We start from the raw sequence: 16,177 nt of genomic DNA on the forward strand, positions 1-16,177 counted from the left end.
CCTTCATTATCTTTCCCAACACCTTACACTACTGTATAATTACATCATTATGTTTCTTATCTCACCATAAAATGCTAAAATACAAGAGAGTAACAGTATTACGTTGAAAACAAAAAGGCATCAAAACACCCTCCTTGTGATCCTCTGTTGGTTACGGTTACAAGACGAGGTTTTTGCTGGTTGTTGAGTTTGTAAGAATCATAGGCCTGGCGGGTGGAGAATAACACCACCCGCCAGTTAGGAGGAAGCAAGATGAAGAATCAAGAAGAGAGAAATGGCTGAAAATATATTAACTATCTTACTTCATGTCTTTTACTGAAAGAAGATTACACAATATATATACACATAAAAGATGCTCAAATAGTAAACCTACAAAGCTACCCAATAATCTTTTCAGCTCCCAAGGCTACAGTATGTTCATTTCAGCTCCCAAGGCTACAGTATGTTCATTTCAACTCCCAAGGCTTAGTTCACACTGCTCAAGGAAGACAATTCTAACACTCCCCCTCAAGCTGGAACATCTAGAAGTTCCAAGCTTGAAGTCAAACATAAACTCCACTCTAAATTACAAATGAAGATTACAAGCAACTAGAGGATAACAGTGCTGGATGGCTTCAGAGAGACAATGCTATACACAACCCTTGGAAATGCATCAAGGGCGAAGCTTGTCACGACCATCCTTGGAAATGACGGCACCAAGGGTAAGAAATAACACTAACACCTTCACAGCAACATAAACACTCTATGACTTGCCAACAACAATCTTCATCGAGAGTGGTGGAGGAGAACGGGAGCACAGAATGCAATTGAGCCCATAGTAATGAAGATACTTCAAAGCAAAGAAATGAAGACGAAAAGCAAAGAAATGAAGACGACACACCAATTGTAGACAATCACACTCCCCCTCACTTGAAACATGGGAATAATCAAAGGCCTTTATAGTAGTGCTGAAACTTACCATCCATGGGATAAGGCATACCGGAGATAAAGAAATAGCACGGTTATACCAAAAATAGTAAACACCATGGGAAGAACCGAAGAAGCTCAACAATAAACCCAAAAACCTTTAAATTTTACCCAGCAGGCATCAATGGTTGCCAAGAAATTTGCAGCACTTTGGCAGAGAAGTGCCCATAGTATTACTGCAGTTTGGGACGTTTGGGACATCATGTGATGCTATAATGGAGGGAAATGTTGTGTGAACTGAACAAATACATGACACTAGTAGGAAAAGAGGTAAAAGATGTGGTAGTTCAACACGAAAAACTAGAAATAGAAGCCAAGATGAAAAGCTAGAAATAGATACAGAACACCACTCTATCATGATATCCCGAGGAGGAAAAAGATGTGGTTTCCACTCTATCATGATATCCCGAGGAGGAAAAAGATGTGGTTTCAAGGTGAAAAGCTAGAAATAGAGGCCAAGTATGATAGGTTTCAAGGTGAAAAGCTAGAAATAGAGGCCAAGTATGATAGCATCATATACTGGAAGCTCGGGAGAATTTAATACCACAGTCGCCGGAATTTTTCATACGGTTGACTGGCGTTGACCGGCAGTTGACCGGCATGACCGGCGGAGACTGGAAATCTGAATATACTCCCAGGTGTGTCTCATCAAGGCGAATCTACTTGGGGCAACAACACCTTGAACGGAGATCGGAGGAGAGAGATATGGCCGGAAAAGAGTGGAGACTTCCGGCAGAGTGCGGCGGCGCGTGGGGGCGCGTGCAGAGGATGATGGCCACCGGATTTCAGGCGTCGGCTCGCGACGAGGTTCCGAGTAAGGTTGTGGTGGTAGTTTCTTCACACACTAGCTGGAAGTGAGTCGGAACGAAATGGGCAGCCGCGTATCGCCGGAAAAAATGGTGTTTTTTTTTTCCAGAAATGGAAAGGATGAAAATAGCCTAGAATCTTAGGCTCTGATACCATGTTGAGTTTGTAAGAATCATAGGCCTGGCGGGNGGAGAATAACACCACCCGCCAGTTAGGAGGAAGCAAGATGAAGAATCAAGAAGAGAGAAATGGCTGAAAATATATTAACTATCTTACTTCATGTCTTTTACTGAAAGAAGATTACACAATATATATACACATAAAAGATGCTCAAATAGTAAACCTACAAAGCTACCCAATAATCTTTTCAGCTCCCAAGGCTACAGTATGTTCATTTCAGCTCCCAAGGCTACAGTATGTTCATTTCAGCTCCCAAGGCTTAGTTCACACTGCTCAAGGAAGACAATTCTAACACTGGTTAAGGTTACAAGGCGAGGTTTACTCTAGTACATACCCTCAGGTAGTGACTGCATGTTTCCGTTGTCAAACTCCACCCCACCCCACCCTACCCCACCCATAAAAAATAAAAAAAAAAAAAGCATCAAAACACCAAGTAAATAGATGCAATCTCAAGGATTGGTAAAATGTTGCTCTTGAAAAACAAAAGTTTCTAAATGGGTTTGGGTTGAGGTAATTTCACATGTCCTATAAATCAATGGAACGCAGTATACAGATACAGTGAACCTCCGTGCCAGAGGGTCATTGCCAGCAATTTTGTACTGTGTTTATTGGCACAAGAAATTCTTACCTGAAAACAAGAGAATGAGTGAGTCATTTACTTCTTAGTTTTGACTTTTGATACAAAGAAATGTTTAAGCCATAGTAAATTATTGATAAGGGCAATACACAGGTATACAAACCTATACAACAAGAGGAAGACAGGAATAATCAGGGGCGCAAAAGAATGCATACTGATGTTGATCAACGTCAAACGAATGAAGAACCTCTTCCAAGACTTTTCGCCTATCTGGGTCCAGTGGATTTGCTAATCCATCAGAGTGAGTAATATTCAAAAGATACAGCTTCTTAGATAACACAAAAGCAGCAGAAAACACCCTCTTCATTCCTCCCCTGGAGCTATCCACTTTGTACTCAAACTCGTAAACTTCAATGCCTCCCTTCCCTGACCTCTCGGATACTGCAACCAATTCAGCACCTACGGTGCTTTCCTGGTGGAGAATGGCATAAATTAAGCGACACTAAAGCACAAATCAAGATTTAGCCGCAGATAAAAAAGATGGAGCACAGAGATGTGGAGGAGAATGCTTTGGCAACTTAAAATGGCAGCATACAACCTTGTTGATCAATGTTATTGCAAAATTGTTTCCACACATTCAATAGATCTTATTTCAACAAAAAAGTTTTAAAGTTTTCTATACAATATAGCATAATTATCCCACGAATGAACTTGTTGACTACGGAAAAACCACAAATTATCAAACTAGATAGATGTCATATGCTACCTCTACCTAATAATTGGCATAGCTGGGGGCGGCTTGCAGTGAACGCTAACAAGTACACACCCAAACTTAGTACTCAGACGTTTCCTCTTATCACAACAGAAGTCTTGAACACTAATTGCAATTCAAAAGCCAAAGGGATAACAGTTTTGGTTAAAAGGGGCCGGGTTTACAAAGTGTGGGGGCCATGACCAAGGAGCCAAGGGTGGCTGTGTTGAGGTGCCCTTGACCCGGGGCTGTATGCTAAGACCAATGGCCCAAGCAACTTGGGCAACAGCTAACTGCAGCAGTTGGGTTTAGGTGGACTTGTGCATGGTGGAACGAACATGGGCATGAACCATGGGAAAAAACCATCACCAAGATTATTGCCAGTTGTTGGTTATAATTTTAAATGGATGTAAACTGATCCTAAGCAGCATGTAACCACCCTACAGGCTCAAAAAGGGGGGAGTTTGAGCACTGCTTTGTATCAAGGTATTATAAAGTGCATCATGTTTCCCTTCAATCATGCTGCTTTTCATCTCTATGAGTTCAAAATCTTGTTTTTCAATTTATCATAATATAGAAGGCATCTCTAAGTCTCTATCATCAGATCAATTTCCAATCCTTGCATTATGGTACAAGTATACAACGCACAAAGAGTCAAACACTAGTAAACGTTCAAGTGACACATTCACTTAAACACATGTTGAAAAGGAATTAACCATTCATATCTAGATTTAAGCTTCTTTACAACCATATCATCCCCGCTTTTTACTACCAAATCATCTGCATTCTCTAACTGTTATGATGAATGGCAGTCATATATATGCAACCACTCCTTATTTGTAAAAGTTAATTAACAGCCTAAAGAGCTTGTTAGATAAAAGATCACACTAAACAAAGAAACAAATTAACCACAACCAAATCAGAATTCAGAAAGAAGGGACCAACCTTTCGGCGTTCGGCCTGGATGAGTTTTTCAGCCACAAACTGAGGAGTTCCAAATTGAGTTAGGCTGGTGATCTTCACAGGGCTCACCACAACCCCAACATTGTTGGATCCCTTGCTCGCATCCTCAAAGAGAACAGTAGCTCCAGCTTTATCAACCTACCAAACTCGCACAACATCTATCAAGTCAGATTATTTCACAATCACTCGCAACCAGAACCAAAAATCCAAGTACAGAAGATATAAACCTAATTGAAGCATGTGCCCGTCTTAACTAAAAGTCACATGGGTTGGCTATACTACATCTCAATTAGAAGCCAAAGTTGATAGTTGGATTGTACATTTATGTTTATATATTATATATATGCTCAACAAACCTTAATCCAAGAAGAGGGTCTGAGAAAAGTGAAACCATCTTTTGGGTCGGTGTACCTTTCGAGCTCCAATTCCTCTCTTCCTCCTTCAAGGGCTTCAGAGCAGCTGGGTAGAAGCGAAGCAGCTAAAACGGAGATGGCCAGCAACCTTCTACTCAGAACAATTGACGCCAGCGCTTTCACGGAAACGGGAATCGAATTCTCAGTCTCAATGCTGGTACAAGAAATGGCAGAGAAATTGAAGAGACGTCTATGCCCTCTTCCTCTCTTATGGGTCTGCTGCTTCTGTGGTGGAAATTGAGAGTTGAAGAGAGTATACCCATATCCGCAAACTGAGATTTGGGCAGCCCGATACATCAAACCTGCCATCAAACAAAGAATTGGAGATTGGAAAAGAGAAACTGCCCTGTCTCTGAGCTCACACTCTCTGATGACACTCCACTTCTATCTTGCATTCTTACATCCCCAATTCTAAATGTATAATTTTAGGTGTTTTCAAAAAAATCTAAAAACATCATAAATGTGAATGAAGGTTATATCCCTCATTTATGTCCGTTTTTTTTCTTTTTTGTACATTATGTTATAAAAGTTGTACTACGTAATATTTTAGACAAATATACTCCTACCGTTATAACTTTCGTTATCTTTTCCACTATTGTTACTATGCACATGCATTCACCATATATTTTCTTATCTTCTTCAATAATAATAATATACACATTAAATATTAGAATTATATGTTAGTTATTTTAAAAAATATAAATATCCAATTTATAAAAAAAAATTTACATTATTATTATTTACTATATTAAACTTTAAATAAATTTAAAATTTTAATATAAAATACTAATATTGGGCACATATTTTTTGCGCATCGCGCATAAGAAAAACTAGTATATATAATAAGAGCAAATATCAATTTTGATCTCATGAATATTCACAAAATGATAATTTTAATTTATATGTTTAATTCTTACCAATTTTTATCCATGATTATTATTTTAGTGCCAATTTTCATTCACGACTATTGTTTCAGTGTCAAAATTTATCACGTCGACCACCCCTCTATTTAAGACATGTCGAAATCTAAAAACTTTAAAGGCATTTTCGTCATTTTCAACTTAAAATTCATAAGATCAATCCTAATTCATAATTCTCCTCCTCATCCTACCTTAATTTGAGGAGGAGAACTGTGAATTGAGATCGATCTTAAAGTTTAAATTCATTTATTAACGCTCAAATTGGGATATGAATTTGAAAAGGATGAAAATACTCTTCATAATTTTACACTAATTATGAGTATGAGCCCATTGCAGAATCAGAACCTTGCTTTTAAAAAATTATGCTCAAACTATGACATGATTTGTTGGGTCATTGGGCCTATATTGCCTATATTGCATTATAAATCTACCAAATTATGTGTAATTTAGAACGATTTATTCCTATATCTACTATACTAATAAGAGCCAAAGAGAGTTAGGCTTAAAATGGATAGAAAAATGGCGGTCAAATTATTTAATCAAATGGATGGTTCAAATGAATTATTTAATCAAATAGATGGCTAAGATAATTCAGATTAATATTATTCATAGGGATACCTAATTTAACCTTACTTTTATGATTATCCGTTAAGTTTTCCGTTAAATATTCTCTCCTCCGTTAATATTCCGTTAACTTTTAACTTACCCATTAATTCCTATAAGAAAGGTCTTAGGTTCGAACCTCATCTCAATCAAATTTGACATAATTAAGTTTCTCACTCTATTTACTCTTATTAAATTAAATAAATTAGTAGCTACAACAAAAAATGATACATATGTATTTCTTTAATTTAGAATTATGTGTCTGCAATACCTTTATTTGAAAAAATTATTCATTATCAAAAAATTAAATTAAATAAGAGAAATAATTTCATTAGTTATATTGTCTTTATTTTTTCTCATGCAAAGATTCTTTACATTCAAATTTATCAATTGATATTCATTGTATTGTCCATTATCTTATTTTTACAATATCTTGTAATTAAATATCAAAGTTATAGTACAAAATAATGTTATATATTTATTTACCAAGTATTTTATTAATACTATGGAAAAAAATTTAATATAATTTGGAGCTAATTATATTAACTACTTGGGGATTGGTTGACAAAGAGGGTACTCAAATAACCTAACAAATTGAAGCGAAATTGCTCTATTTTACTCTTATTGAATTAAATACATTAGTAGTTACACCAAAAAATGATACATATGTATTTCTTTAATACCATGAAAAAAATAAAAAAGAATAGTTTGAAACCAATCATATTAACTACTTGGGGGATTTGTTGACAATGAAAGTACTCAAATAACCCATTACCCAGCAAATTGAAGCGAGAAACTACCTTTTAATATCTTTGGAATATATAATATTTTAAATTTCAAATTTTTATTAATTTATTTAATCTTTTTTCTTAAACTAGAAATTTCTTTATCCACAATAACTCATTCAACAATAATGGTTGAATCAAATGAACCCCAAGCAGAACACCTAAAGGAAAGTACATAGCTCCTATATCATAATCACATTGTATGACGTTGTCATCTATGCTACCAACAATAACCAAATTGCAAATAACACACTACCAACAAAAAGGAAGAGAACAAATAGTAAAGATGAAGACAATGACAATGTTACTCAAAAGAGAATTAAGAACACTTAGAAAAATTCAAATGAAAAGTAGTATTTATTTAGACTATCATTTTTAGACCAAATATTTAGACTTATCGATTCTACAAGGTTGCAAATAATTATTTTAGTAATAATTATAATGAATTTTCTATATTATCTTGGATTCATATACTTTGAGTTAGATATTTAAATAAAAAAATTCGACATTCAATTACTCATGTATAAACTTCTCTTATATAATCTTGCATTAATATACTTTCAAATATTTATTTAAATATAAACATTGGGCATTAACTCATTCGCGCAATGCGCGTATAAAACTAGTTGCATTATAAATCTACCAAATTATGTGTAACTTAGAATGATTTATTTCATTATGATTTTTTATATTATTTTCTGCAACGGAGTAAGCCAACCACTTTATATTTTTCAATCTTAATTGATGTGTTCCACACATGTTACGTTACTGATGATAATTTGATCCATCCAATATATAAGATTTATTCAAATTTATTTATGAATTAATTTCACTGTTTTTTTTTTTTTTGAAAAAAAAAATTTCACTGTTGTAAAAATCGCACTTAGGCGTCGGTCGGTCACCTAGAATTTCACCATAATTAGTGTTCTATGTGACATATATAGGTGCCCTAGGCGCTAACTACGCGGCCGATTAACTACTATTAAAAATTGGACGCCTGAAAAACACCTAGTGATTTTTTAGGATATAGTTAGACGTTGTATTGGTATTATTTAGCCAGCCTTAGAGCCACATCAATGAAACAAATACGCACTTGCATATATATTGTTGATGTAAACCTAATTACACACACCAATAATAATCACTCAGAAACCATATCAAAAAAATATATATATGAATTTAATCGTCAATCATTTCGAATATAAAATGAATGTAATAATGCTGTCGTTTTTGAAAAACAAATAAATCAATAAAAAAAAAGGAATTTAGAGGAAGGTAAATGGAAGCAAAAGCAAATTTGGTACGTTGTATATTACAGTAAACTATAAGTTGGACCATTTTCAAAGGGATATATACTTAGCTTTTTCAATATTGGTTTAATTAAGTCAGCCACTATACTGGGACCTATGGATTTAAATGCGGAGACATGTTGTCGCAACACACCCCTTGTGGTTGCTTTCAACTCCTTTTCTTGTTTTACAAGATATATGATATGCCCAATGTTTATCTAATTATCTAAAAATTATATGATTTAATTTGTAACGAATATTACAATTATTTATATTCATTAATCGATTTTATTATACATTAATTAAATAAAATTTAATAGGGATAAAATTTAAACAAATGCTCGAATTATTTCGAGATATGGACGATAGTAATCTTTAATTATTTTTAGTTTTATTTAGTTTAATTACAAATTCAAAAGGATATCAGGTCGAATAACAATAATAATATACACGAAATGCTAAGTCAATATTTTATCCATAGAAGTTTCAGAATTTAATGTAACAGATGACATCAACTAGTGTCATGGAATACGTTATCAAGCTAATGTCAAAAGATGACATCAGCTGACTCCTCATTCCTCACAGAAACCTCAAACCGCGTCCATACATTTTTTGGTCAACGAACATTCCTTGATAAGCATATTAAGCATATGCCATTGTCAAACACATGCAAGGAGCTTAAATTATAGATTTACTACATTTACTATTTATTTCTACTCCTTCACTTTTACTGCATATGATGTAATAATTGATGATTAGTTATCTTTATTCTGTGGATCTCAATAAAAATATCAATATCAAAATTTTGTGAAAAGTATAATTTAAGAGTATGAGTAGTATTTTCCCTTAAATTATATATAAGTTAGGAAAATGATATATAACTTTTATGAAGTAAAACTTTCATCACATGTTGTGATTTTATTCATAGAAGATAAATAGTGGAGAAATCCAAATTATGGACCACTATTTTTCTTGGATAAATTAGAACATATATATACTACTTAAGTATGAAATAAAAATGGAGTAAAAATATATCGAGTAAATGCATTATTAAACAAAAAAAATCTTATCACATATCTTGATAAATTATAATAAATTTGTTATTTTTTGAATCAAATACGCGATAAAAGAGAGTATATATAATATTACTTTAAAAATAATAAAAGTCAAAAAAGGATGAAATCCTAACGAAAGTTGAGAAGTAAACATGAAGGAAAGTCATTGAGTTGGACCACAAACCAATTGGGAGCCACTATTTATTTTTTTGCTACTACTATTATTATGGGAATGACTATTATGTAACATGGCTTTTGTTTTTCTACTTACAAGGAAAATAATGTTTTTGTTTCTATATTAAATAAAAGAAGTACGCACAAAGACGCTAAACTATAAAATTATAGCGATAAGTCCCAAAGAGGTCGTCATCCAATTAGGTGAAACATGACTCTCAGACTCTGCAGATACATAAATGTCATGAGTTCTATTCTTGCTAACACCAGCAAATTATAATAGACTTTGGCCATATCATATATACTCATGCTTTGGACTATATAAATATATATTTCAATTAAAAAGGGTACTAAATCATTTTAATGAAATTTTGAATTAAATTAAATTAATTGAAAAGTCAAATCTTTAAAATATTAAAATAAAAATAATTCACACCATTTAACAAAAATAATTCAGTTTGATCGATTAATTGATTTTTAAATGAATTATACTAACCCTAAATTTTGTCCTAGAACCGATATATAAATTGTGCTTTGGTGCATAGTAATCTTGCTTCATTGATAGTCAAATCGTTGAAACACATATTGTACTTTATTTCTTCCATTATTAAGGCTTCACTATAGGAGTGATGGAATAAGAATGCAGTTTTAGGACAATCTCAATGTATATTTTTTTTGGTGGTTTTTGATTGATTTCGCTGAGAGAGAATCTGTTTACAAGAGATTGAGTTTTTATTTTATTTTAATTTTTTAAAGATACATACCGAAACAACAACCAACACATGATTTTTACACAATCGTAAGGTCAAAAGTTGCTGGAAGTGGTAAATTGCAAATTGCTACTCCAGTCTCCAGATTCCCACTACACCATCCACATTCAAGCTTAAACTCACAAAAAAGTGTCTAGCCACTAGCTCAGTTAATTCGATGAGAATAGGAATTCTGTATGATCAGATTAACATAAGGAACGTATGCACAATATAAGAGAATACAGACATAGAGTCCTAACATAACACAACTATATAACTCCTAACAGATTCAATCGATCATTTAAAGTCTTGTTCCAATGACTCTCGTGGGAAGAGATGAAGACCCTTTATGTATGGAGGACAGATATAAAATTTGGATGAATATATACGTGATGCTCAAGGTAGAATATTTAGGAGGGGAGCAGGAAAGGGGAACAGCAGTCAGTGGCGGGGTCTGCTCTGCTGAATCCAAATTAAAAGAGATGACGAGAGCAGTGACGAATTGAAACCAAACCACCACGCGGAGGACTTTCCTACTCCCTACTCCCCACGGCTTAAGATGTCACCATCACCAGTCATCATCCTATCCTCCTCCGCCCTTCTCCGCCTTCATTCAACAACGGCGGTCATACATGTACAACACCTCCCTCCCTCCCTCCCTCCCTGTAAAGTGCACCAATCAATTCATTCCCCACAACAAATTTTCATGTTTGACCAACACACAATCATTCAACTTTAGTCACAGTGACGTCTTCCACTGCTTATAAATATCTGTCTTCCGCACATCTTTGGGTCAGTCCTTCCAGAAGTCTTCTGCCTCTTCTTTTCACCATCACTGCTACTCAACTCAAGAAAAGCCAAAACCGAATTTAGAGGATTCTGCAGCTGAACAGAGGATATTCAAGGGATCAATCGAGAAGAAAGGAGAAGATGATGAATAGTGGTGTTGGAATCCAGAATAATCGCCGGCCTGAACTGGACTTTCTTCCGCCGGGGTTCAGATTCCATCCCACCGACGACGAGCTGGTGCTTCACTATCTCTGCCGGAAGTGCGCTTCCCAGCCCATCTCCGTTCCCGTTATCGCCGAAATTGATCTCTACAAGTTCGCCCCATGGCAACTTCCCGGTAATTCTCCCTCAGTTCTGTGAATTTGTTGGCTTCTCTTCTGTTCTGATACTAATTCCCAATTTAATGATTTGATGCAGAGATGGCGTTGTACGGAGAAAAAGAATGGTACTTTTTCTCGCCGAGGGACCGGAAGTATCCCAACGGTTCGCGCCCCAACAGGGCAGCCGGATTGGGTTACTGGAAGGCCACCGGAGCCGATAAGCCCGTCGGCAAGGCACAGGGAATAAAGAAAGCCCTGGTTTTCTACGCCGGAAAAGCTCCCACAGGAATAAAGACCAACTGGATAATGCACGAGTACCGTCTCGCTAACGTCGACCGCTCCGCCGGCAAGGGCCACACTCTAAGGGTACACTATATACCAAATCTCAGAGATAAACTATAGACTTAGACTTTTAGTTGAGATGAAGCACATGCTTTAATTTAATCTAATAATTTATGCATAATAATCCTACAGCTTGATGACTGGGTACTATGCCGGATATACAACAAGAAAGGCATTCTTGAAAAGTACGACAATGTCGTCGCCGCCGACGACCAGAAGCCCAAACTCACCGGATTTTCACCAAATGCGATGTTAGCGCCACCGCAGAGTAATCAGAGTGAGTACTTGCATTGGCACACAGACTCAAGCTCCTCCTCCGACCAAATGCTGTCGTCGCCGGAATTAGCGCCGGAAAAAGAAGTCCAGAGCAGTTCAGGCTGGGATGACCTGGATTTTCAGCTTAACAATTTCATGGCAGCCTTCCCCACCGACGACCCATTCAACGAACACTTCAATTCTTTCCCAGACATCCTCTTTCCACTGCAGTAGTAGTCCTAAACACAAAATCTCCATTTCCCATTCTCCACATACAACAATTCGTTTAATTTAGCCAAGTATCATTCAGTTCAATTCATTCTTTAATTTATAAACCAAAAAGAAGAGAAGAAGAAGATGAAAGATTGTTAGGAAGATGCAGGCATGTCTGCAATCATATTACTGAAGTAGTGTACATACATTTTAATGCAGCGCACCTTTTACGATATGATAAATGCTATATATAGCCTACAGATCCGACAATGAAGCCTAAATTATTGTTTAATTTGTTCAAATGAAAACAAGGTTGGGTGCCGGAGGGCGATCGCAGTTCGCGCGCGTCCAACCTATAGCGCTCTTCTCATTGTCGTAAATCACCATTTTATCCTGCATCGACACATCTGCAAAACACGACCAACCATTATAATTGGATAGATTAAGGTTTCAATCAATCTGTTTTACTGTTTTGTAGCATCCAAGAAAATATATATATATATATATATACCTCCGATAAGGTTGTAGGTGTGCAGTCCTGCTTCTGTTCCGTTCAGAACTCCCAGACAAACACTGCCCATAGACTGCACAGCAATAGCACCGCACATGCACATTTATTATTATATTCGACCTATTGTTAATTTGGTAATCACAAAATTTCAATCATGTTCAATTTTTGAGTCATATGTTTACCACAAGACGAGATTTACCTACACTGTACTAGTTTCCTCATCACGAAAAAAAAAAAAAAAGAAGTAAACAAATTAAAGGTGAAATGCATGACTTACAGAGATGATGAGATAGGATTCTGGAGAAATCTCGAAGAGAGTTCTGGATCTCCATCCATTGGCAAAGCTGAGTGCAAAGGGCTTGAAGTATTTCTTCACATCACTGATGCTTCTGAAAGGCTTCCTGCCCTTCCAGCAGAAAGGTAGGGTAGGGTCATCCCTAGCTTCTCTCAACGGCTTTCCTCTCAGTTCTTTCACCACCTGCAAGTACATACCACCGTTATTTATCGAGACTAAAAGTTTAAGCTGATAATGAGATTTGAATGGAGATATAGATGACAACTTACTGAATACAGAAAAGCTTCATATGGTTGGGAAGTGAAATAGCTGTAAGAGCTTCCACTATCAAACACTACAACCATATTCTTAGCCCCAGTACTTTTACCACCAAAAGTTAGCTCTGCAGGGCCCGGAGAGTAGTGCTTCCTGTCATATATCATCATCATTCATCATCGTATCGAACATATAATATATAAACATAAATATGCAATTCAACTATAAATTTAGATTTTCAGTTGAGATGGAGCACATGTTTTAATTTGGTATCAGAGAAAAAAAAAAAAAAAGACTATGGTCCACATGTTGTTAGGAGTCCATCAGGAGTAATCAGCAATATAATGTATAAATATAAGTGTGCAATCCAACTATAATCTTAAACTTTTAGTTGAGATGGAACACATGCTTCAATTTATATATATATGAGAAGTGCAGGTTATATTATTACGTGAAGTCTCGTGACATAGGTGTCCAGGTGATACGCGAGGCATCATAAACCTCGTCGCCCAAGAAGAGATAGCCTCCTCCTCGCCCACTCAAGCAGTGACCGATTACATTTCGCACCAGACCCTGACCCCATAGCTGTGTTACAACGCTGCTTTTTCCTCTCCCAAGCCCAAGTATTCCATCTAAAGGATGGTGCGAGGTACCTGGTACCTGATCATATCCACACCTGTTGATATAAAAAATCCACAACTTCTCAACCTTCTAAACCATTCAAGAAATAAAAGGAATATAATATAATGTCTGCAAAAGTTGTACAAGCTGATCTCTTCTAAGACTAGAGAAATTGGCAGTCACGACCTGCTAAGAGTGGGTACTGGGTAAACCCTATTGCCCAAACCCTAGCCAGCAAATGATATGATCACAGTGTGTTGGATAAGCAAGCTAGGTTATTAATAGTTGACCAGTTTAAACCAGCCACTACCAGAGGGTGTACCCTAAAGTAAACCCCACAATTCACCAAGAAAATATCACAAAGGAATAAACAAACCTAGGTTATCCATTGACTTGTTCAACCCAAGAAAGTCAATAAACAAACCTAGGTTACCCATTGACCTGTTCAAACCAAGAAAGTCAATATAGGTGACTTTCAGTAAGAATCAGAACTTGTAACACTGTGGTTACCAAGTCAATAATGTGACCAACTCCCGTGGATCTTGACATGGGTTAAAAGAGAATAACATATCAGGTGTTATCAATAGCACAGACATCAGAGAGCAGAGAGACAATTATGCAATGCAAGATAGATATACTGACCCTAGAGCCAAATGAGGCTTAATCTTGACACCATTGGTGAGGTTGAGATGAAAAACATCATTAAGCAAAACACCCAGGGATGAACCTCCATCTGCATACTCAACCTCATAGTCACATTGCTGTGGATCCTCACACGTGTAGTCCCCCAAATGCAAAGAGGCACAAAGGGGATCCTTGCAAATCACAAGGTCATTGTTGGGCTTGTAGTAAGGGTGAGGTGCCTGCAGAATAAATATATATAGAAACCCATTGAAGAATTTAATTTGTAACTGAGACATAAAAAGAAACAAATCTGTAACTGAGCCATATTTCTTATCAATCATTCTTCATTCTGTGAACAATCTGTGTATGTAAATGTGATGAAATTAAAGATTTTACCCTTGTGCAATGGACACAAGGAGCGTCGCATTGAAGCCATGTAAGGTCACTTCCCGTATCAGGATCAACAAAATAGGGCCTTGGAGGATTCCCTATATCCACTTGGGCAAAGTAAAATCTACAAAAACATATTTAGATTAGAACCACACATTCATAAAAATGCAACATTGGGCAATTCATGTTCTTTCCTAACATAAAATCTCAAAGAATCAATCAAACAGTAAACGAATTTGCTCCACTATCCTGTCGGACCGAAACGTGGAGTCCTAAAGGCTAGAGATCGAACTCCGTCTTTTGTAGAAAAGTAAAAGAAATCACTACATTCTAGGTCCTATCGGACCAGACGTGGGGCCTTGAAGGCTAGAATCGCATACCGGTTTGGGTAAACGTTGCCCTACAGCGGCAGAACAATCAAAGACGGCCCACCCCGGCTGTACACTGGGGATGGGGTAGATGACGATGACGAGGCTCTATCGGAGCCAGAAAACGGCAGTTTCCACCATTTCTGATGGCGACTTTTGTAGACAAGTAAAGAAAATTACTACATTCTATGTCCTATCGGACCAAATGTGGGGCCTTGAAAGCTAGAATCGCATATTCGTTTGGATAAACGTTGCCATACAGCGGCAGAACAATTGACGACGGCCCACCCCGGCTGTACACCGGGGATGGGGACGGGGATGACGACGACGACAAGGCTCCATCGGAGCCCGAAAACGGCCATTTCCACCATTTCTAGACAAGTAAAGAAAATTACTACATTCTATATCCTATCAGACCAGACGCTGGGCCTTAAAAGCTAAAATCGCATACCCGTTTGGATAAACGTTGCCGTACAGCGGCAGAACAATCGAAGATGGCCCACCCCGGCTGTACACCGGGGACAAGGACGAGGACGACGAGGCTCCATCAGAGCCCGAAGACGGCCATTTCCACCATTTCTGATGGCGATCAGGCGACCCGGCAGCCAAAGAAACCGCGACGACCATAAAGATCGCCGCCACCACCATCATTCTCCCACCCATCTCTCTCGATCAAGCAGTCAGACAAGGAAACAAAGCAGCAGACAACCTAGCCCGACAAGTAACAGAAGAAAATTTATGTTCCAAAATGGGTCCAATTCAATGAGGACCCTGTTCTTTGACTTATATATAAAGACTGGGATTCTTTGGAAAGGCTAGTAATTTACTTGAGAATGCAGGTTTAAAAGAGGTATATATCATTATCCGCATTATTCTTTCACTCCTTCATATTCTATTGGCGCCGCATTATTCTTAACTTTTCTTGTTAAATGTTTTTATTCTTTCCTTCCCTCCTTAGCAAC

The 16,177-nt window shown here is 36.8% G+C and overlaps 3 protein-coding genes across 3 annotated transcripts; 1 reads left to right on the plus strand and 2 right to left on the minus strand.

The window, feature by feature from the left end:
- Positions 1-2,370: 2,370 nt before the first annotated feature.
- LOC116019002 (psbP domain-containing protein 2, chloroplastic) lies at positions 2,371-5,045 on the minus strand. Its single transcript, XM_031259064.1, has 4 exons — positions 4,601-5,045; positions 4,227-4,382; positions 2,694-3,002; positions 2,371-2,581 (listed from the first exon to the last, which is right to left on the minus strand). Exons 1-3 carry the CDS (start codon positions 4,964-4,966, stop codon positions 2,694-2,696), a joined length of 831 nt encoding a protein of 276 aa, XP_031114924.1. The 5' UTR covers positions 4,967-5,045; the 3' UTR covers positions 2,371-2,581.
- A 5,901-nt stretch (positions 5,046-10,946) lies between these two features.
- Positions 10,947-12,398, plus strand: LOC116021114 (NAC transcription factor 32-like). The gene is made up of 3 exons (XM_031261724.1): positions 10,947-11,358; positions 11,439-11,707; positions 11,816-12,398. The coding sequence occupies exons 1-3, from the start codon at positions 11,163-11,165 to the stop codon at positions 12,170-12,172; spliced, it is 822 nt and encodes a 273-aa protein (XP_031117584.1). The 5' UTR covers positions 10,947-11,162; the 3' UTR covers positions 12,173-12,398.
- Positions 12,244-15,964, minus strand: LOC116021113 (aspartic proteinase Asp1). Its single transcript, XM_031261723.1, has 8 exons — positions 15,667-15,964; positions 14,854-14,971; positions 14,476-14,696; positions 13,664-13,888; positions 13,227-13,365; positions 12,940-13,140; positions 12,663-12,735; positions 12,244-12,558 (listed from the first exon to the last, which is right to left on the minus strand). Exons 1-8 carry the CDS (start codon positions 15,876-15,878, stop codon positions 12,449-12,451), a joined length of 1,299 nt encoding a protein of 432 aa, XP_031117583.1. The 5' UTR covers positions 15,879-15,964; the 3' UTR covers positions 12,244-12,448.
- Between the last annotated feature and the right edge of the window lie 213 nt (positions 15,965-16,177).

Source organism: Ipomoea triloba, chromosome 5 (genome assembly GCF_003576645.1).
Source record: "Ipomoea triloba cultivar NCNSP0323 chromosome 5, ASM357664v1".
Classification (NCBI taxonomy): Eukaryota; Viridiplantae; Streptophyta; class Magnoliopsida; order Solanales; family Convolvulaceae; genus Ipomoea; species Ipomoea triloba.